Consider the following 21584-nt stretch of genomic DNA (forward strand, 5'->3'; position numbering starts at 1 on the left):
AAGGCTCTGCCTCAATCTGTCCAGGGCCAAAGGGTCAGGAGACTCTGCCGAAACACAGATGCCAGTTCCTATACAGAGTTGAAGCTCTGTTTTCTTCCCTCTCAAGGTCAGGGAGCTGGGCCAATAATGGGGTCATCCTCCATAAAATTCATCACCCTTATATGACAGACAAAACCCAAATGAGAGCAGGCACCATGCTAAGCTTGTACGTCGCCACTCCTGGGCTTTGCCCTCCACCCTGGAGCTTGTCACAGCAGCCTCTGCATGCTTCAGTCAAGTAGCTGAGCGGTGTCCTGCCCCTCTAGGCCTTCCTATCCTCCTGTTTTTGTCCAAAGCTGAGCCCCACGGGCAAGACCGACGCTACCACTCACGCCATGGCTGAAAAGTCACTGCTTCGGTGAGGTCTGAAGTCACCTCCCCTATCTAAGCAGTCTCCCACACACACTGACGGGGAGCTGTAACCTTCCTCAACATGCTCATCACAGCACATCATGTTTCTTTCTTAAACGGTCTTTCCCCCCGGAATAAAAAAATCTGTGATGACAGTGACCACACGTCTGTCTGCTTCTGCTTCATCATCAGTGTCTGAATGAAGCCAACAGAACAACTGAGCAAACAGGTTTACAGCTGTAAGAATTTCCTAAGCCCTTTGAACACATACACTGTTAGAAAAACTGAACACAATGCTTTCTCTAGACCCTGTCTGCTTCTTAAGCAATGCAACATTAACCAACACCTCATCAGATGTCACGGACCTAGACAAAGGAATGCCTTCTACAGCCAGAAGGCTGCAGCAGACAGGCCCCACTCCACCTGGAATCAGGGCAGATACTAAGTGGTACTGAACCTTCTCCCTCAGAAACCACTACTCAGAGGCATCCAGGAGACCAGGGCAGTGCCACCTGCTTATCCGAAGACCCTTCACTAGGTGCGATGGCTCATGCCTGTAATTCCAGCACTTTGGGAGGCCAAACAGGCAGATCACATAGGTCAGGAGTTTGAGACCAGCCTGGCCAACATGGTGAAACCCTGTTTCTACTGAAAATAACAAAAATTAGCGTCGCGTGGTAGCAAGGGCCTGTAATACCAGCTACTCGAGAAGCTGAGGCATTAGAATCCTTGGAAACTGGAAGGTGGAAGTTGCAGTGAGCCAAGATCACATCACTGCACTGCAGCCTGGGCAACATAGCTAGACATGGTCTCAAAAAGAAAAAAAAAAGACTCTTACAACATTAATTAACTCCAAAGAGTGGAATCATTTTAAATTGCCCTCCTCAATTAACCAGGCTGGAGTGCAGTGGTGCAATCTTGGCTCACTGCAACTTCTGCCTCACGGGTTCAAGTGATTCTCCTGCCTCAGTTTCCTGAGTAGCTGGGATTATAGGCACATGACACATGACCAGCTAATTGTTTTGTATTTTTAGTACAGATGGGGTTTCATCACGTTGGCCAGGCTAGTCTCAAACTCCTGACTTCAGGTGATCCACTTGCCTCAGCCTCCCAACTTATTCTTAAGGTAAAAAACTCAGCATGTCAGCTTTAAGCATAGGACAAAAGACTATCAGTCTCTTTGAGACCAGTTGGAAGGAACCACAAGAACACTGAGACAGAAGCTGTTTGTACACAGCTGTTTTGAGCACTGCTGTGAAAGAACTAACCACCTTCCCCGCTTGGCACCCTGGTTACTCTTAAGTCAGGAAACAAGGCGCACTGCACAAGACTGGGAGAGCTTTGTTGTGGTTTGATTTTTCAGAGACAAGGTCTTGCTGTGTTGCTCAGATTGGTCGTGAACTGCTGGGCTGCTGGGCGACGATTTTCCTGCCTCAGCCTCCCAAACTGCTGGGATTACAGCGGTGACACACCGTGCCCGGCAGAGCTGGTGTGCAGCAAGGGAAGGCATACCTTCCCGTACTTGCTGAAAAGGTTCTTCAGATCCGTAGCTCGTGTTGTGGAGGACAGGCCACTGACCCACAGGTTCCGACCAGAAATGCTGCCGACCCGACCTGGCACGAGAGGGAGAGTCTCAGGCATCACCTCAAGGCCTAACAGGAAGCACGACCATTCTTAAGATTGCAGCCCTCTGAGAAAACCCTCACGCCGCCCAATCCCAACTGTCCTGACTCGATTTAATGCACACATACTTGCCAGCACACAGAAGGCTGGAGAGCTGGACCGCAAAACCTGAGTTTCCTTACTCAAGGAATAATCATGCCCATGTCAGTTATGAACTGAAATGTCTTTTGATGATCAGATCTCAAAAGAGAGCAGTCTCTAAAAATCCCTGAAACATTCTTCAATGGGCAGAATTGTTCCTTTTTACTATCACATAAATGACAACCACAACAGAAATGTAAAATGCAGATGCTTGTGAACTTCTAAAACTAGTCTCTTCAGAAACCATTAGGTGGTTCCTTCCAGTAACCCATAAAACAACACTTAAATGACTGAATTCAAAGCACGGCTGTCTCCAGTCCCCTCCTCCCAAAATAAGGGGTCCACAGATGGGGACTGCCACATAAGTTAAACCATACCTTTCTCATCTTTAATGACTGGCTTTATATCTTTTTCTTCCTTAAAAGAGCTAGAGACAAAAGTTAATGTTACTCACACAGGAAAAAAACGAAAGAGAACAAAACTAAAAATATGATTATGTGCTAAAACTCAATACCTACCAGAAAATTAGTCTGAAATAAAATTTTAACAGGTACCTCTGCAAGCTTATATTGGAAAATCTGACGCCAAAAATACAATGTCAGATTTATAAAAATCAATTCGATTTAGCTGAAGATAATGATTAACAATTTAAGAACACAACCATGGTAGGTTGAGAAAAAGAAAAGGAATTGAATCACCCATTAAAAATGCACAAAGAGAAATAAAACATTCTTTAGAAGCAAAACTACAATTTCGTCAGTCTGGCTGGCCAATTGCAGAAAAAACAGCTTATGTGTGTCATTAAATGACCAATGAAAAGGAGATAGCGTCTGGTCTAAAACTGAGAAAAAACAAACCTCATTTTCTGATCAGCGCCCTCACTGGTTGAGGACTCTTTAGGAGCCGGAGGAACTTCATTACAAGCTTCAAAATCAAACTTCCTCCCGTCTTCTTTGCTATCTCTGGCTTCTGGGCTTGGGGCTTCCGTGGGCGCTTCCGCGAGCTCCTCGCTAGAGGCCTCCGCGAGCTCGGAGGCCGCACTACTCTGCTCAACTGCTGGCTCTAGCCCTACGGGTTCACAGTCCGTCCTCTCGCCATCGCCTGGCTGCTCCACGGGCTCCCTTTTCACTACCGCTAACAGGCTGTCTGCCTTGCTCGACTGAGCGTGTGCTGTTGACTCGCTGGCCAAATCTAAATCACCCTCTTCCGGATGGGCGCTGTCAAATAGGTCCTCTTCCTCCGCAAGCTTTCTGTCTGGCCCCACGCTACTTGTGTCCTGTGCAAATGGCTGCTCCAGCTCGGAACTTTCTTCTTTTACTGGCTCAGATTTACAAGTTTCCCCCAAAATGTCGAGTATTTTCTCATTTTCTACGGATTTAACAGGAATAGAATGGCACAAGGTTTAATTACCAGGGAAATAAAGCAATCACAAATGTGGAACTGGCACGGCTGCCACACTAACATGAAGAGAACTGCTAGCTACACAGAGATTGGAAAACCCGCGGGTACACAAAGTTACACTGGTTACACTACCTGCGCTGTGACCGCCTCTAGGTAAGCCTCTACGCTACACGGAAGAGAAAAGGCCCCCACAGATTTAAACACCTACAACCACGCGGCTGCTTCTCGACAGTCTTCTTCAAGTTTTTGTTCAAGTCTGGGTCTTCTGATTTTCCAATGTCCACAGTGCTGAACCGAACGTAAATCATTCAATGACAGCTCAATTTCCAAATTTCTTTGAATTTCGTTTAACAGAATAGTCCAACATGGGAATCAGAATCTCTTCTGACGGTGGGAGGTAAACGCAGTCCGGAAGGGGAATAGCATGTTGAAAATTTTCATGAAGAAACTCTGTTTCCTCTTCTGGAATCCAGTCACTTCTCAGGTGGTAAGTGCCCTGACAACAGCTTTATCCTGCCTTAACTGCGTTAATCAAAACGACTGCAGCAAAATATCACAAGATCTGTTTCATGTGTAGAAACACATGGAGGAATCATGGGAAGGGGGGAATTAAATGCCACTCTACGTGGTTAGAGATGAAAATAATCACTACATTGCACCAAACGTGTTTGACCTCAAGAAGCCAGAATGGCTCTTCCACAGATCTGGTGATACGAATGGGTTTCCAATCTCTGATCCTTGTATGATCTGGATTGTCCACCATTAGAGTAATTTACAAGATCATAACACAGCTTAAAATATAGACAGCTTTAAAATAATTGTGTGAAAACTTTCAAACCATAAGTGTCGTGTTTCTCTTATCAGTACCTGGCTCCAAAAGAGGTTCTTCAATATCCTATTTAAAAAAGAAAAAGCAAATCCACAAGTCACTTTAAGCACGGGACAAACACATTTCCCCAGCAAACACAGTTTTCAATCATCTGTGAATAAATGCCTTTTCCACAAAACTTTTTCCCCTCAAAAAAATGTATTCCCTCCTACAACAGCTTGATAAAAACCCGCTCATTGTGCCAGTTTCTCTAATAACAGCAGGTCCCTAGTGGTAAGACTCAGCTAGCCCATTTCTCCCGAGTCTGGGCCCTACACTGCCATACCACTCGCCCCATGACCAAGCTGACCTAGTGGCTGCTGCAACTGCCGAAGATGCCCCGGTCAGAGGAGAGGTCACAGTGCATTTAAGAAAAAACGCTTCTCCTACAAACTTATTTGTAACTGAAACCCGTTATAACCAAATGATCCCTCTACTCTGCTGAAAACCTCTTCCAACATCTGGCTCACTTAGGACAATAGGTCCAATCCTTCTGGTGCCCCAGACTCGGTGAGGCAAACCCACCTGCTCTGCACCAAGACCTCTGGCTTCTCCCCATCCCTGTGTGCTGCCCTCTCTCTTCAGCCTCAGAGCTGCCGCCCACACCTTCTGCTATAAATTCTTCCTTCCCTCTTCACCCGGCCAACTCCCAACAGCTAACTCCCAACCTACCAACAGCTCAATTCAGACACCACTTCCCCTAGGAAGACTTCCGGGCACTCCTGAAACCCAAGCCCCTGAACTGCTCCCTCATCACACTTCTTTTCCCCTTCTGGTGATGTACTTGGTTTTATACCACTGCCACTGCTAGACTGCCAGCCCTCAGACTGTTTTTGGTTTGCTAACCTCTTAACCCCTGCCTCCAGCACAGTATTTAGTCATTTCTATATACGTACACACTGCTCTTTCACTATGGAAAATCAACCACTCATTTAAAATTTCCAGTGAAGCAGAATCAGATGGTAACTTACCGGAGTTACTTTGAAGTCCAACGATGACGTTTCCAAAGTGTTCTCGAATCGTTCCCCATCCACCTGAAAAATAAAATGGAAGATGACTTTGTGGAGACTGGAGCTGTGAAAACCAAGGCCAATACCTCACTACTTTCTAGGCAACTTGTATGTTTATTTCCTTCATGGCACCTTTTGCCAGCTGCAAGTCTACTGATGGGTATTCAGTTCAGCACGTCCCCCTCCACCAGAACAGCACTCCAGGACTCTGCTCCGCCAGTGTCTCTGGAGTGGCCTGCAGGTGGGTATGCCCTGTCTGTATCGGGTGAACGGATGAATGAATTTCCCAGGCAGTTTCCAAGTACTGGTGATTAACACATACTCCCCAGCTACAGCATTTCCAAAGCAGAACTCAAAGTGATACACTCGGCACTCCTCCAATTTCACCTGTACTCTTAAGGTAACACTAACTGGGCACTTTCTCCTAGCCTACTTTGTTAAAAACAAACATCTAACTTGGTCATTTGCTCTCTTTACTGTATGCCAAACAAAAGAAAAGTTATCTCTAAGGTTAGGAAATTTGAAGCCCTTTTTAAGTGAAACACAAAAAGACCACTCCCAAATATTTTATTCTTTCCTCCTTTTCTAGATTTGAACCCATGACCTAGATGCCTCCTTGCCCAGGAAGCACACACTCTAAAAAGTTAGCACACAGCAGGGTCAGCCTGAGAAACGAGGCAAATAAGTTGCTCTGTGCTACACCAGGGCCAACGACGGTAAATTTGGAGGTGACTTTAGCCCTTAAGGTTTAAGGTTCAGTCCTACAGGGGCATTTCCACTCCCAAGCTGAAAGCTGCAATACCTTAAGGAAATCAAACCCACTGGGCACCTGACATCAGTCAGATTGAAAGGACAATCAGACTGAAGACAGCGACTGCTTGTAGTATCTGAACAGCCCCCAGCAGAGAGCTCTACACCAAGACACCGGAAGTGAAGAGCGGGGAAAGCCCCAACAAAGCGAAGGCCCTCCTTCACAGACAAGGGCACTCAGTCGCTCCCTGTGGGGGCAAGGTTGGCACCTGTCTTCACTGTACTTTACATCTTTTAATGGAACTGCCTAACCTTCTTAAAACAACGTTAACAAGCCAGGCGTGGTGGCTCATGCCTGGAATTCCAGTACTTTGGGAGGCCAAGGTGGGTAGATCACTTGAGGTCAGGAGTTTGAGAACAGCCTGGCCAACATGATGAAACCCCATCTCTACCAAAAATAAAAAAAGTTAGCTGGGTGGCCTGGCGTGGTGGCTCACGTCTGTAATCCCAGCACTTTGGGAGGCTGAGGTGGGCAGATCACAAGGTCAGGAGATCAAGATCATCCTGGCCAATGTGCTGAAATCCCAACTCCACTAAAAATACAAAAACATTAGCTGGGCATGGTGGCACACACCTGTAGTCCTGGCTACTCAGGAGGCTGACATAGGAGAATCGCTTGAACCTGAGAGGCAGAGGATGCAGTGAGCCGAGATCACACCACTGCACTCCAGCCTAGCGACAGAGCGAGATTCCGTCTCAAAAAAAAAAAAAAGATTAGCCAGGTGTGGTCACACATGCCTGTAATTCTGGCTACTCAGGAGGCTGAGGCAGGAGAATTGCTTGAACCCAGGGGGTGAAGGTTGCATATAGTGAGCCGAAATCTTGCCACTGTACTCCAGCCTAAGCAACAGAGCAAGACTCTGTCTCAACACACACACACACACACACACACACACACACACACACCATTAACAGAAATATCTACATGATGAGATTAGAAACCATTTCTGAGCCAGGGAGTGGTGGACCACACCTATAATCCCAGCACTTTGGGAGGCTGAGGCAGGAGGACTGGGGTTCAAGGTCAACCTGGGTAACCTAGTGAGCTCCTACCTCTAAAAAAAAAAAATGTTTTTTTTAATTAGCTGGGGATGGTGGTTTGCTGTGCAGTCTCAGGGATGCAGGAGGATTGCCTGACCCTGGGAGGCTGAGGCTGCACTGAGTTACGATCACACCACTGCACTCCAGCTTGCACAGCCTGTTGTCTCTGAATAAATAAACAAACAATTTTTGTTTCTCAAAACTATTTTTTAAAGGAAAAAACTAGCTGGGCACTCTGGCCTGTGCCAATAATCCCAACTCAGGAGGCTAAGTCAGGAGGATCTCTGGAGCCCAAGAGTTGAAGGCCGCCCTGGGTAACAGTGAGCTCCCATTTCAAAAAAGAAAAATCTTTTAAGTATGTCAGAGCTTTCTATTTTATGACTTATCGCATGCTTCAAAAGTCTCTCTCAGACAATTATAAAAACATTCCCTAGGGCTACAGAAAAGCTGTTAATCCCTGACCTATGCAGGAAATGAATGGGCACAGTTCAACACCAGGTTTAGACACCCAACTAAGTGCTCATGGTGTTTCAGCCGTGTTCTCCCTCGCATGAGCAGCACGCAGGCGCCAGGTGCCTCAGGGCTACAGGCACATCCCGCCGTGTCTCCAAGTTACCTACAGCATGCTCTGGGAGCTGAGCCGGGAGTTGTCTCAGCTGTGCAGCCACGTATTCTTTACTATCACAAAAGGAATCGAGCATGCCGTCCGCGCCATCCTCCCCAAAATCTGGAGCACTGCTATTCTCCACTTCAGTCTCGTCTAGCACACTAATGTCCATCATGCCCATATTCTGCAGGTTCTCCAGACTTGCTTCCATGTCCTCCTGTAAAGAGGAAGAAGAGGCATCAACGACCACCTGGACCAGGACGCAGAGCTGCTGCCTGTCATCTCCACCCTGGCATCACTTACCTGCCCGTCTCTGGAATCGTCCTCCAGGCCATTATCTTCTGTGCCTTCCTCCTCCATCTTCAGTCCTAATTACAGAATAATTGTTCAGTCAGAGAGCACTCAAGTTCTACCTCACAGTTTATGCAGAATAGATTTCAGTCTTAGAATATAACGTATTACAAGAGAAACTAAAAGTCTCCCCTCTCCTGTCATGCACAATTTTGTCTCAATTGGTGTTTTAAGTAAGCCATCAACAGGGACATGAAAATCTGGGATTTCTGCTAGATTATCAGAGTAATCTGATTTTCCATAAAATTCTGAAAAGTTTCCAAATATTCCAAAAACACTCCAAATCTAAGAAAAAGATCACAAAAAAATGAGCAAAGGATAAAAACAGGCATTTTCAACAAACCAGCAAAAAAAGGCAATACCCATCTAGTCACCAAAGAATGCAACATAAAATAACATACTGAGTCACGGATTTGCTGGCTCTGCCTATATTCCACCCATTTTAAATAGGCCACTGTCATTCTTCAACTCAAGAACTTTTTTTTCCCCAAGCCAAAAAGGCAAAGGCTGCCATAAAGTCAAGAATTATCCCGGGTTTTGTGACCATAAAATAACTATTTGGTAGAACTCTGCTAGGTATTGCAAAAGGAAGCTGGAGGGAATCAAGAGTGGCAACCTTGAGGATAAACTTGAGTCTCCGTAGGTATCAAAAACCTTAAAAATGTGCACACCCTTTGTTCTAGGAATTTGAGTCTTAGAATGTCTGACAAGGAGTCTAAAACATAGATATCTGTCCTATTATACCTGCTCAACACCCAAAAGGGTAACAGATTATGGCACATTTTCACTCAGATGTGGTTCACAACCAGGAGGAACAGTTGGCAACGTCTGGAGGCACTCTTGGTTGTCGAGACTCCGAGGAATGCCATTAGCATCGGTAGCTAGAGACGCTGGTCACGACCCTGCGATGCACAGGATACTCTCCAACCACAGGGAATTATTTGCCCAAACTGTCAAGAGTGCCAACGCTGAGAAACCTGTGGGACACCATTCAGTGTCTCACGATATTTTAAAAATTTATGCTTTTAAAGAATATTTAATGGAACAGAAAAAATGCCCAGTGTGGGCACAGTGGTTCATGCCTGTACTCTCAGCATTTGGGGAGGCTAAGGCAGGTGGATTGCTTGAGCCCAGGAGTTAAGAGGCCAGCTCAGGCAACGCAGTTAGATCTCATCTCCACAAAAAACACAAAAATGAGCCAGGCATGGTGTTATGCACCTGTAGTCCCAAGTACTGGCGAGGATGCGGGCGGATGCCGAGTCTGGAAGCTTAACGCTGCAGTGATCATGCCACTGCACTCCAGCCTGGGCAACAGAGTGAGACCGCATCTCTCACACACACACCCCCACAAAGAAAACTCAAACATTAAAAAAGATATACTGTTCTTTTTTATTTTTATCTTTTATTCAGTCTCCACAGAAACTGTCAAAAATTGCCAACGCCAACTATATTTCAAGTCATCTTGGCGGGTAATGGGGAAGTTTTCAATCAGCAATAATCACGCCTCGGATAAACTTCACTGGCCACTGCTGCCACTGCGCAAAGCTGAAATGTACTTTTCTTAAAAGCCAGTGTCAGTCCGTATACATGCAAGTGTCCGGATATGTCTACAAAATCCAGGAGGCTATGGCCAAGATAATCAACCGGAGTTAAAATACTCAGGGGTAAGATAAGAGTGAATTTGATTTTCACATGCACACTTTTTACATTTTCCAAATTACCTAAAAGTATTACTTCCATAAACCGTTTAGAAAAGAAAATTAAACATGAAAAACCTGCAGAGTCTACACCTCGAGTCTCGCTCACCGGTTATCAATAATCCCTCAAGAAATGCAGTTTAATTACACGTCAGGCACCGTTAGCTTTTCCAGTCTATGGTTTAAGACGCCTAACAACGCTAGCCGGTTTTATTATCGGCATTTGACACACGAGAATCTGGGTGAGCTCCAAAGCTGGCACTCTGAAACTCAGCTGTCCCACTTCCCATTATATCTAAATACAGCATATCCTTTTGAAACACGTTGTCTAAAAATGTTTGGTAATTGCGCCCAATTTCTAGGCCCCTAAATAGTAGCCTGCAGTGCCCACATAGGACGGAAACAGGAGAAATGCTGACCAAAAGCCAATGCGGTGCAGGCAGGCGACACCCCGATCCCCAGCACCTGGCCTGGGCCAACGAAAAGCTGCCACTGTCAGGGACACAGATGTGAGAAAATCCAACTTTAATCTCACATGGCATCTAAAACTTAAATTTTTAATAATCAAAGTTTTCTTTTTTTTAACCCCACCTACAACGTTGCCCAGGCCTCCTCATCTTGGTGAAGACTCTTACGCTGGTTTATAATGAGGATGCTTTCAGCTTTGGCATGGAAGCAGTCACCAGTGAGTTCCCAGAGTTAGTCCAACTTTGGACTCCTTGAACACCGCTGCACAGTGCCCAAAACAAACCTCAACTGGTTAATTCCTCCTGACCCAACAGTCGCCTGTAATCACAGGACCTAACTATAACCACAGTCATAAAGCTCTTGCACTTTATACATTAGCCACGGCCCCGACACCTCCAGAGAACTCACGGCGGAAGACTGGGCCCTGAGGGGGCTGAGCTCTGTGTGAAGACCTGTGCTCTCTCTGGGCTTGGCTACTTCTCTGAAGAAGGAATGGGAAGGGACCAGAAGCCTTTCTAATCCTCTGCAGAGCTGAGACTACAAACGTTCTTTTTATAGCAATGAAAAAATGATCACGCAAGCTTTCCTCACAAAACACTAACTCCAAGTAGTTTTGAACTGACCTAAGCTTTAATCTAGACATTCAGGCAGGTCTTCAAAGCACTCAGCTCAAGTTTAGTTTTTCTAATGATGCAAAGATCATTAGAAATGATCCCTGTTAGGCCAGATGCAGTGGCTCTCACCTGTAACCCCAGCACTTGGGGGGCCAAGGTTGGAGGATCACTTAAGGCCAGAGGTTCCACACCAGCCTGGCCAACATGGTGAAACCTCATTTCTACAAAAAATACAAAAAATTAGCCAGGCATGGTGGTGGGTGCCTGTAGTCCCAGCTACCCGGGAGGCAGAGGCTGCACACTCCAGCCTGGGCAGCAAGAGCAAAACTCCACGTCAAGAACAAGAAAAAGAAATGCTCCCTGCTAAATTCCTGCCAAAAGTCAAGGATATTTCGAGTATTAAGTCTGGAACGTCACAGTTTTAAATGAACACTACATAAAAAACCGTTTACACTTGGCAGGGCGTGATGGCTCACGCCTGTAATCCCAGCACTTTGGGAGGCTGAGGGAGGCGGATCACCTGAGGTCAGGAGTTCGAGACCGGCCCGACCAACATGGAGAAACCCTGTCTCCACTAAAAATACAAAATTAGCTGGGCGTGGTAGTGCATGCCTGTAATCCCAGCTACTCGGGAGGCTGAGGCAGGAGAAGCACTTGAACCCGGGAGGCGGAGGCTGTGGTGAGCCAAGATGGCGCCATCCCACTCTAGCCTGGGGGACAAGAGCGAAACTGCACCTCTAAAGAAACCAACCAACCAACCTTTTAAACTTTACCTTAAGCAGTTTTCCCAACCATTAAAAAAAAGAAATTTCAGATCACGCATAAGTGAACATGTAAGCACTAGAAAGAAACTCTATTTCCTGCTGCGGACCAGTCTCTCACATTCTGAATCTGCTCAGTCAGGCTTTCTAGCTGAAATACAGTCAGTCACAAGAACAGTAAAAACACATCAATGTTTCAAAATTAAATTTTAACTTAAGCTCTTATGCAGCCTACCTACAAGATTTAACCTTTCAAACAACATGCATACTTTTTTTTTTTGAAATGGAATTTCACTCTTGTTGCCCAGGCTGGAGTGCAATGGTGAGATCTCAGCTCACAGCAATCTCCGCCTTCCGGGTTCAAGTGATTCTCCTGCCTCAGCCTCCCGAGTAGCTGGGATTAGTCATGCACCACCACACCCGGCTAATTTTTGTATTTTTAGTAGAGACAGGGTTTCTCCATGTTAGTCAGACTGGTCTTGGACTCCCACCCTCAGGTGATCTGCCCGCCTAGGTCGCCCAAGGTGCTGTGAGCCACAGTGCCTGACCCATGCATACTTTTAAACAGTTAATGTGTTACAAAACACATCAGGAAGAAAACGCTGTTAAAATGCTATCAGTGTTTTCCACTTTTTAAGCAGTGATCCTCCACTGCCTGAATTTTAGCACGTTTTCAGGAAAACAGGCCCGCTACACAGGAAACCTAAATTATGCTTCTCACCGTAAGACCTAACAATGAGGACAATACCAACTACGACAGTCAAAGCTTCAAAGTTTTATGAAATTCAGTCCTTCCAAAAATAACCAGTATCAGCCATGAACAGGAACGAAGTATCTACACACGCTACGACACAGATGCTACGTGAAAGCTAATGCAAAAGGCCCCGCGACACACAACTCCATCTACAGAAAGTGTTCACAGCAGGCAGGTCTGCAGGGACAGAAAGTGGATTAGCAGTTGCCAGGGACTGGAGGGAGAAAAGAAAGGGGACCAGCTTCTCATGAGGACAGGCCTTCCTTTCGGGGTGAGGGTGAAAATCCAGGAGACAGTGGTCGTGGACGCAGAGCCTTGTGTACACACTGAATTGTACGCCTTAACCTGGTGATTTTAAGTCTGTGAATTGAATCTTGACGTTCAAAAACCGCAATAGTAAAAACAGGCTGAGTGCTAATACCCCAATGACGCATTTTGGATCCTAGAGAAGCTGAGTTCTCCATTCAGTCTCGGGTTGGCGTCCTTTTCCTCGGGTTAAGACCTGTTTTTTGAACCAGAAAAGAAGCCAAGTGGTTCCTCAGACCAGTAGAAGCAACTTTAAGAACCTGCCCTACTCTCGTGGACTTTTAATGTCAATGGCAGAAGCTGAAACGTTTCTCCTATTTTCATTGTACTTGGCACCTATACACCTCTCTCCTGCCGCCTGTGTCCTTGACACAGCTACCTGTTAGGTGGTGAAGAGCAAAGCTAACTCTTAGAGGGGGAACACCGAAGACCTGGAAATTCTCTGAGCCGAGAGGGCAGGAAGAGGGTTACACAGCATTTCTCTAACTTCTCTGCACACTCAGGCCCCAAGCAGCGTAAGCACAAGCAGATACCTTTAACATATCTCTTTGCTGACTTCTTGCTGGTGGCTTCTAACTCGATGCCCATTTCATCGGGATCTTGCCCCTCTTCTTTAACGGCCTATTAGGGAGAGATGAGTTTTACAACATGATTAAGAGCTGCAGGGCACACACTGTTCCTTGCAAGTAACAACTTCCCGTGAAACAAAGGCTTGCAGGGAGCCGCAGAGAGCAACCCTGGGTCAGCTATCTGGGCCGCAAGCCCAAAAGGCGGAGGAGGAATCCCATACGACTTGGGGCTCTCTGGGTCCAGAGCCCAAAAGACAAAAGAGAGGGAGGCTGCGAGCACGAGCTCCAGAACGGGGGTCAAGGACCAGTTCCCAAACGGCAACTCATCTGGCCGCTGCCCAGCTTTCGCCTTTGAAGTTCTACAACGGGACAAATGAGAACAGAGAGGCTGCCCTTGGCCCGGGCTCGGGGAAGAGCCGGCCACCCAGCCCGGGGAGACTCAACAGGTCCTTCAGCGCCTGCCACCTGCTTGGCCCAGGACGGGGCACCCGCAAGCTCCCTCGCCGTGCACAAGGAGTTTGTTCCAGTTGCGAAGACAGGCAAGCCCCACCCCGTTAAGCATTTTGCATTTAGCCCCCTGCATTTACCGAGGTGCGACCGAAACGCAGGAAGAGCTGGCCGGGAGGTGGGGGCAGCGCCTTAGGGACGGAGCTCGGGAAGCTGACGGCTCAGGCGGACCCAAAATGACAAGGGGCCGGCCAGGAGAGCCGGGGGACCCGGGGGGGGGACAGCTTCGTAAATGCCAAGGCCCTGGGACAGACACAAGCACCGCCCCGTTTCCTGTAAAGGCTCAGAAGTCCGCCAGGCACCCCATTCTCCAGAGGAGGAAACTGAGGCACAGAAAGGCACTGGTCCAAGGTCGCAGAGTCCAAGCTGGAAAGCGCGCCCCCAGGAGGGGTCCCGGGGCCACCTCGGTAGCCGAGAAGACCGGACGTTGAGCGCGCTTGAGAAGAAGTGGACGGAGGATAAGAAGGGAGGCACAGAGAGGGGCGGTGACGGGCCAAGGTCACACAGCCGCCCCCCCGGGTGCCCGACAGCTCGGGCCGGGGTCCGTCAAGATGGGGGGCGGGCCCGGGGCGTCCCCGGGTCCGGGGGCCGCGGTGACAGGCGCTGGCGGGGACGTGCCTGGGCCTCCTGCGCCACCCCCGAGCCCCGCGCCGCCTCACCTTCTTGAGCCGCTCCATCAGGACGCTCTTGTTGCCGCCGGTGTCCAGGTTCCTCTTCTTCAGCTCCGCCCGCAGGTCGATCACCCGCAGTTCACTAAGCCGCCTCGTCCCGGTCTCCGAAACGCCCGGGCCGAGAGCCACCGTGCCAGGGCCCGAGTCGCCCGACCCCGGCAGAGTCTCCGCCATCGTCGCTTTCCGGTCTTCGCCAGCGACTCAATGGCACACCGCCGGCGGCTGTAGCGGCTCTGAGCACAAAATGGCGCCGCCTAAGAGGAAAACGCACTCGTTTCCTCCCGCCCCGCTTTGCGGCCGCGCACGCGCACGCGCACCCCCCCCCCACCAGCGTTCTTAGCAGCAAGGACGCTCGCGCGTCGACCAACCGCGCGTTGCCCGGAACAACGCGCATGCGCCGAAACTGCAGCACGCATGCGTCCCGCCCGTTCCCGGAGAGAAGCTGGCGAGCTGCAACGCGTCTGCGCACGTCCCTGCGTTCCTCGCGTTGCGCATGTGCAGATGCAACCAGCATAGAAGACCCTGCGCTTGGTGCGCCTGCGTAGAAGCGAGGCGCGCCGGAGCGACTGGAGCGGTTCCCTCGCAGGCGGCGCCATTTTGTGCTAGGAGCCTGATAAAACCGGCCCGGTTCTGTGGAAAGTGGGCGGTGGAGCCAGGGTCCCTGGAATGGCGGAGACTCTGTCAGGCCTAGGAGATTCTGGAGCAGCGGGCGCGGCGGCTCTGAGCTCCGCCTCGTCAGAGACCGGGACGCGACGCCTCAGCGACCTGCGAGTGATCGATCTGCGGGCGGAGCTGAGAAAACGGAATGTGGACTCGAGCGGCAACAAGAGCGTTTTGATGGAGCGGCTCAAGAAGGTGGATCTGGGGCCCCGAGGGCGGGCACAGGGTGCGTTTGGGGTCCTTGCGGGCCCTGGCGTGCGACCCCGTTCGCGGCCTCCCCGCACCTGGAGGTCTCGCGTCCCCCGGCTCCTCCCAGGCCCCGGCGGGAGCAAGTCCTTGGCCGGCTGGGCCTGGGTTCGAATCCTAACGCCGCACTGGGGCCAGGAGAACCAGAAGAAGGGCTCGCGTACGGGAGAGGCCGTGGCGGGTGACATCGTCCGCGGAGAGGAGGCTTCTTCTCTCGTCTTGTCCCCGCCTCCGTAACTGGAGCGGGGGGGGGACCCTGAAACCCTCACTTTGGGGGCGAGGGCAAGGGACTCGGCCAAGGTCACACGGCCGAGGACGGGCGGCGTCGGGATTTGAACCCGGGCTGCGGGGTTCCCCCCGGGGAAGCTGCTTTCTGACCCACGGGGAGGCCGAGCAGCCTGAATCGCGGGGGTCGATCTACAAAGGAGACACCCGTGGGACCTCCGGGAAGGGAAAAATGGAAAAGACCACCCCGTGTTCCGGGTTTGCCGGTCCTGGCCCGGGGGGGCGGGCGGGAGGGAGAAGACCCGAAATGGGCGGCGAGGGTGGGCTAGAAAAGCAGCCGGAATTGCCCCTGGGCTCCCCCAGGTCGGCGTCTCTGGACGCAGGACTCCGCCAGGTCTCGGGGTCCTGATCTGGGGCACAGAAGGCCTTGAACCCCTTCTGAGTGCCCCCCCCCCTTTTTTTTTTTCTTTCTTGTAAGAAGAAAGCGACAGGGCTTTGGTTCGGGGCTTGAATAAGGTTGCGCGGAGCAGGCTTGGCGTGCTGCCTGGCGCCTGCGAACGCCCGCTGTGTGCTTGTCATCACGATCCGCTTCTCTCTCTGCCACCACGAGCCGTCGTTGCACATTGGGGGCTCTGAGTTCCACCTTGGCGGGGTTCAGAGGGATGCCTTGGAAAGGCAGGGTCGAGTACAGGTTGGCCACCTTCTTCTCCTGCGCTGTCTTTATCCCCGTCGGTTCCTTTCTCTGCCTTTCTTCCACCTACCTACCCTGGGACCTCTCCCCTGTGGTTGCTCGGCCCGGCCGCCCACCCCCAACAGCCTCTGCCGGCAGTGGGGCTGGTGACACATTCCCTCATCGTGGCTGCGGAATTGCGGAGATCACACGGCTTTATTCTTAATTGGTGATGAGAAGAAAGTAGGGGTTATTTATTTTTTTTTTTTTCCCTGATGAGAAACCCTGGGCTCCGGAGTGGATAGTTGTCTTCCCGGAGTCACATGGGCTTTTAAAAATTTGCTCAAGCCTGTGTTTCTCTTCGCTGCGGATTCTCTGTTTACTCGGACGAGGCAGGAAGTTCATGGATCTGCGTAGTTAGCCCGAGAAAATGCAGCGTGGAGATGGGCAGCTGGGCAGGTGCGGTGCCCCACCCCCAGGGCGTTCCGTAAGCTAAATGGAGAGGATTTCTTCTTTTTTTCTCCCACTCTGGTCCATGGGCCTGCAAAGCTGCTTGGATGGCACTGAACCCTTCTGTCAAGCTGGTGACTGAGACTTCCATCGCTCACTATTATCTCTGAGACCACAGATTTGTTCCTCTTTCCTTCTTTTCATTGTCTTCGAGATGTAGTCCCAAAACAGTACAGCCAGCCCATGTCCTGTCTGCCACCCGCCCATGCCAGGCTAGAGTTTGTGATCTCCATCTCTTCCCGCTTCTGTCATCCTGTTGGTGTCCCTTTCTTGGTTTTACTTTTCCAGGAAGGGCAAAAGAGCACAAGGTGGAAATGGGACACCTCCTGCCTAGGGCATTGCTTCTCTTCTCCTGGTGATGTTTCACAATTGTCTGTCTAGGGAAAAGAGTGAGGGACTTTGTGATTCTACTTTTCCTTGATCCCAGGAAAGAACTTCAGTCCCTTTTCTGGCTTCTGAGAGGAGAGAGTTTTGTTGCTGCCGGTAAAGATGTGAAGATGAGTCGTGGAATCCCCAGGCCCGATCTCAATCAGACTTACCCAGCTGGGAAACTTTGAGGCTTCCAAACCTTTGCAGATGAAACACAGTACATGAAATGACGTAAACAAACCTTGGGCTTGTGGGATAGGAGAGTAAAGACTGAAAAAGTTATCAGTACAACTTAACCTGAAGCCCACATTCTAGGGATGCCATCATGATTGACATATTGGGAACTGATGGCTTAGATGGTGCCAGGCACTGTGATGAGTGTGGGTGCAGTTGAAATGAATGACAGAGTCTTGGGATGGGAGGCTGGGCGTGCCTAGAAATTCTTCTAATTCGGTATCCGATGAGGCATGATCACGTGGTGGTTGAGAATGAGGTCTTTGAAGTCAGTTGTGAATGTACGTGATGAGGATCGGATGAGGTTATGCTTGTCATGATGGGTCTCATGCATAACACCCAGTAGGAACCCAGCCAGTGAGCGTTAGTATTCCATCCACACGGCACTGAGTACAGGCACAGCATGGAGTGAGTCCCTAGAGGGTTAAGAATATTTTGTGGGTAAAGTCAGAAGAAATTGGAGAGTGTGCCTTACCCTTTTTGAGTTCTTCTGGGCTTAGGAAGAAGATGAACCAGATAAGCCTACTGTTTGTTAAGTGCTTCGATTTCATGGCTAATAGAGTCCTCACAAACACTGAGCACCTAAGTAAATTCACTTGGGACCACCCACCCTCTACTGTGGAGCAAGAGAACAGAGGAGTGGATGGGCCATAGGCCCTGGGTGATGAGGGCGGCAGCAGCTTTTCGATCTTAAAAACACCGTTTCCTCCTCACTCGAAGGCTCTGAAAGCAGTTTGCTGATGGCTTTTGGATCAACTTCACTTCTCTCTTCTTTTTAGGCAATTGAAGATGAAGGTGGTAATCCTGACGAAATTGAAATTACCTCTGAAGGAAACAAGAAAACACTGAAGAGGTCCAGCAAAGGTATGGAAGATTTCACCAGCAAGTTTAAGTTAAAAGCTTTCTTCAAAACAAAATCACTGCTAATGTGCCTTGTTTACTTGTCTATGTGTTGGACTTGTGAACCACTCTGAATCGGGAGTCTTCAAAAAAGCTTTGCATTTCCTTCCAAGATCTCTACTGTGTTTTGTTACCTTGGTATCTGGGAATTCCAACAGAGGATGGAAGGAGTATTTTCTCCCTTATTTTCCTCTGTAGATTGTCAGAGGTCCTTAAATAAGGAGTCTTTAGGGAGCCAGTCACAGTGGCAAGTGCCTGTAATCCCAGCAGCTCTGGGGTCCCCTGTGGTGGGAGGCTCACATGAGCCTAGGAGTTCAAGACCAGCCTGGACAACATAGCAAAACCCATCTCTACATAAAAAGTTTTAAAGGCCAGGTGTGGTGGGGAATGCGTCTGTGCAGCTTGAGAGGCTGAGCTGGGAGGATTACCTGACCCCAGGAGGTTGAGATCAACTTGGGCAACATAGGGAGATCCCTATCTCTACCAAAAAAGAAATTAGCCAGGCATTGTAGCATGTACCTATGGTCCCAGCTACTTTGGAGTTTCAGAAGGGAAGACCACTTGAACCCAGGCGCTCAAACCTACAATGACCTATGAATGTGCCACTGCACTCCAGCCTAGGTGACACAGCAAGACCCAGTCTCTTAAAAAAAAAAAAAATGGCCAGGCGCAGTGATTCACGCCTGTATATCCCAGCACTTAGGGAGGCTGAAGTGGGAAATTAGCTGGACGTGGTGGTGTGCGCCTGTAGTCCCAGCTACTTGGGAGGCTCAGGCAGGAGAATTGCTTGAACCCAGGAGGCGGAGGTTGCAGTGAGCCAAGATCGTGCCACTGCACTCTAGCCTGGGCTACAGAGCAAGACTCCGTGAAAAAAAAAAAAAAAAAAAAAAATGCTGGGCACAGTGTTTCACACCTGGAATCCCAACACTTTGGGAAGCCAAGGCAGGAGAATAGTTTTAATCTGGGAGTTTGAGACCAGCCTGGACAACATATCAAGACCCTGTCTCTATCTGCTACCAAGAAAAAAAAAAAATAGCCATCGAGGCACACACTTATTTTCACAGCAACTTGGGAGGATCATTTGAACCCAGGAGTTCAAGGTTGCACTGAGCTGTCATGGTGCCACTGAACTCCAATCTGGAGTCCAAAAAGAGTATTTAGGACTGCTTGAGCCTCCTATTGCTCAGACTTGTTGAAAATAACATCCCTTTTAAATACCACCTGGCCAAAACAGAATTGTCACTTTAACGTTTCTTTTAAAAGCTGCTTATACAGGCCGGGCTCAGTGGCTCACGCCTGTAGTCCCAGTCCTTTGGGACGCTGAAGTGGGCCTATCACCGGGTCACTAGATCGAGACCATCCTGGCCAACATGGTAAAACCCCATCTCTATTAAAAATACAAAAATCAGCTGGGCATGGTGGCACACTCCTGTAATCCCAGCTACTCAGGAGGCTGAGGCAGGAGAATCGCTTGAACCTGGGAGGCAGAGGTTGCAGTGAGCTGAGATCATGCCAGTGCATTCCAGCCTGGGCAACAGAGTGAGCCTCTTGTTTTTTCGGCGTGGGGGGAAAAATGCTTATACAGTAAAAGTCACATTCCCTATGATACGACTCCCACCATCTTACCGAAATCTCCCTTGCCCCTCCTCCACACACTGTGCTTTAGTCAGGCCCCGAACACGTGATTTACTCTACCGGTTCTGAGACTTCGCTCTGCCCACCCTTCCCCATCTGTCTGCCTTAGAGACCCAGTTCCTCAAAAGACAACTGATCCATCTCACAGATAGCAACTCATCTCTTTGGGTCCTCTGTCCTCCCGTGGCGTAGTCCCTTATACCTTGGTTTAATATTTATGTCGTCGTGCCTTCTGTCAAGACCAGATTGTTGAGGACTGGAGCTGTGTCTTGTTTATTTTTCCTTCCCTCTCAATGGTTTAACTTGGTAACGCTCAGCTACTGGCTTAAGAAGGAATCACCCAAGGCCAGGAGCGGTGGCTTACACCTGTAATCCCAGCACTTTGGGAGGCTGAGGCCAGCGGATCACCTGAGGTCAGGATTTTGAGACCAGCCTGGCCAACATGGTGAAACCCCGTCTCTACTAAAAATACAAAAGTTAGCTGGGCATTGTGGCGGGCACCTGTGATCTCACCTATTTGGGAGGCTGAGGCAGGAGAATCGCTTGAACCCAGGAGGCGGAGGTTGCAGTGAGCGAAGAATGCACTATTGCAAGAGCAAGACTCCATCCCCCGCAAAAAAAGAAGTAGCCAAAGCTGAGCTTGTGGACCAAATCTTCTCTTGGTTCGTGTAGTATTCCCTATCTGAAATGCTTCGGACCAGAAGGGTTTCAGGTTTTAGATTTGCGATATTTGCATACACATAGAGATATTTTGGGATTGGGACCCAAATCTAAACACTAAATTCTTTTCTTACATACCTGAAGATAATTTTATGCCATGTTTTTGACAATTTTCTGCGTGAAACAAAGCTTTCGCTAACGTTTTCCTGCAGCCCACCACATCAGGTGTGGAATTGTGCTGGTGCCAGTTGTTGCTCAGAAGATTTCAGTTTTAGATAGAGATGTGCGACCTGTAACTGAAGGCCTTGTTCTCACAGCCCACAACCAAATGAGATAATACTTGATGGTGAAGTATTGCCCCAGTGACAGCCGCAGTGTTTGGGGTAAGCACTGGGAGAACAGCCGAATGAAGTCACTTCTGTGGTTCATGATGCGTTGTGTTTTTGCCTTTGCCCAAGTAAACTTCTGCCAAGGCAAAGAGTCCCAGAAAATCAATGGAGAAAGAAATTATAGTGGAAAAAAATGGAGCCTGTGGATCACCTTTTTTGCTTTCCTTTTCCTTCTGACATAAGCAAGTACTCGGAATACAGGCTTTTGTTGTTGCTGTCTTGTTGAGATGGGGTCTCTGTCTCTCTGGTGGAGTGTAGTGGCGCAGTCATAGTTCACTACAGCCCCGAACTCCTGGCCTCAAGCCCTGCTTTCACCTCAGCCCCCCAAAGCATTTAGATTTCAGGTGTGAGGCACTTCGCCGAGCAGGTTTTAGAATACATGCAAGGGAGTAAAAAGCAGAAGTTTCATCACAGTTCGGGGCCAGCCCACTACTAAAAGTTGGGGCATACTTCTCCAGACTTGGTGTGTGTGTGTGTGATGTTTAGAGTAAACTTAG

The 21584-nt window shown here is 49.1% G+C and overlaps 2 protein-coding genes and 1 non-coding gene across 6 annotated transcripts in view; 1 reads left to right on the forward strand and 2 right to left on the reverse strand.

Annotated features, from left to right (window-relative positions):
* SAFB2 (scaffold attachment factor B2) overlaps window positions 1–14824 on the reverse strand; it is a 35733-nt gene extending 20909 nt beyond the window's left edge. The window contains exons 1-9 of the mRNA XM_035284011.3: window positions 14578–14824; window positions 13376–13463; window positions 8195–8259; window positions 7905–8108; window positions 5395–5457; window positions 4423–4450; window positions 3012–3522; window positions 2532–2581; window positions 1903–2003 (exon numbers count right to left, since the gene is read on the reverse strand). Coding sequence (XP_035139902.3) covers window positions 1903–2003; window positions 2532–2581; window positions 3012–3522; window positions 4423–4450; window positions 5395–5457; window positions 7905–8108; window positions 8195–8259; window positions 13376–13463; window positions 14578–14763 — 1296 coding nt within the window. The 5' untranslated portion in view covers window positions 14764–14824. The remainder of the gene's footprint in view (window positions 1–1902; window positions 2004–2531; window positions 2582–3011; window positions 3523–4422; window positions 4451–5394; window positions 5458–7904; window positions 8109–8194; window positions 8260–13375; window positions 13464–14577) is intronic.
* On the reverse strand, window positions 9653–9789 carry LOC118150409 (U4 spliceosomal RNA). The gene has a single exon (XR_004738508.1). It is a non-coding gene; the product is annotated as a U4 spliceosomal RNA (small nuclear RNA).
* A 329-nt stretch (window positions 14825–15153) lies between the features above and the next one.
* Window positions 15154–21584, forward strand: part of SAFB (scaffold attachment factor B) — a 42790-nt gene continuing 36359 nt past the window's right edge. For all 4 annotated transcript variants that reach the window (XM_008987029.5, XM_002761609.7, XM_008987030.5 and 1 more), the window contains exons 1-2: window positions 15154–15444; window positions 18283–18367. In XM_008987029.5, coding sequence (XP_008985277.1) covers window positions 15256–15444; window positions 18283–18367 — 274 coding nt within the window. In that variant the 5' untranslated portion in view covers window positions 15154–15255. The remainder of the gene's footprint in view (window positions 15445–18282; window positions 18368–21584) is intronic.

The sequence above is a fragment of the Callithrix jacchus genome, chromosome 22 (assembly GCF_049354715.1).
Source record: "Callithrix jacchus isolate 240 chromosome 22, calJac240_pri, whole genome shotgun sequence".
In the NCBI taxonomy this organism is placed as follows: domain Eukaryota; kingdom Metazoa; phylum Chordata; class Mammalia; order Primates; family Cebidae; genus Callithrix; species Callithrix jacchus.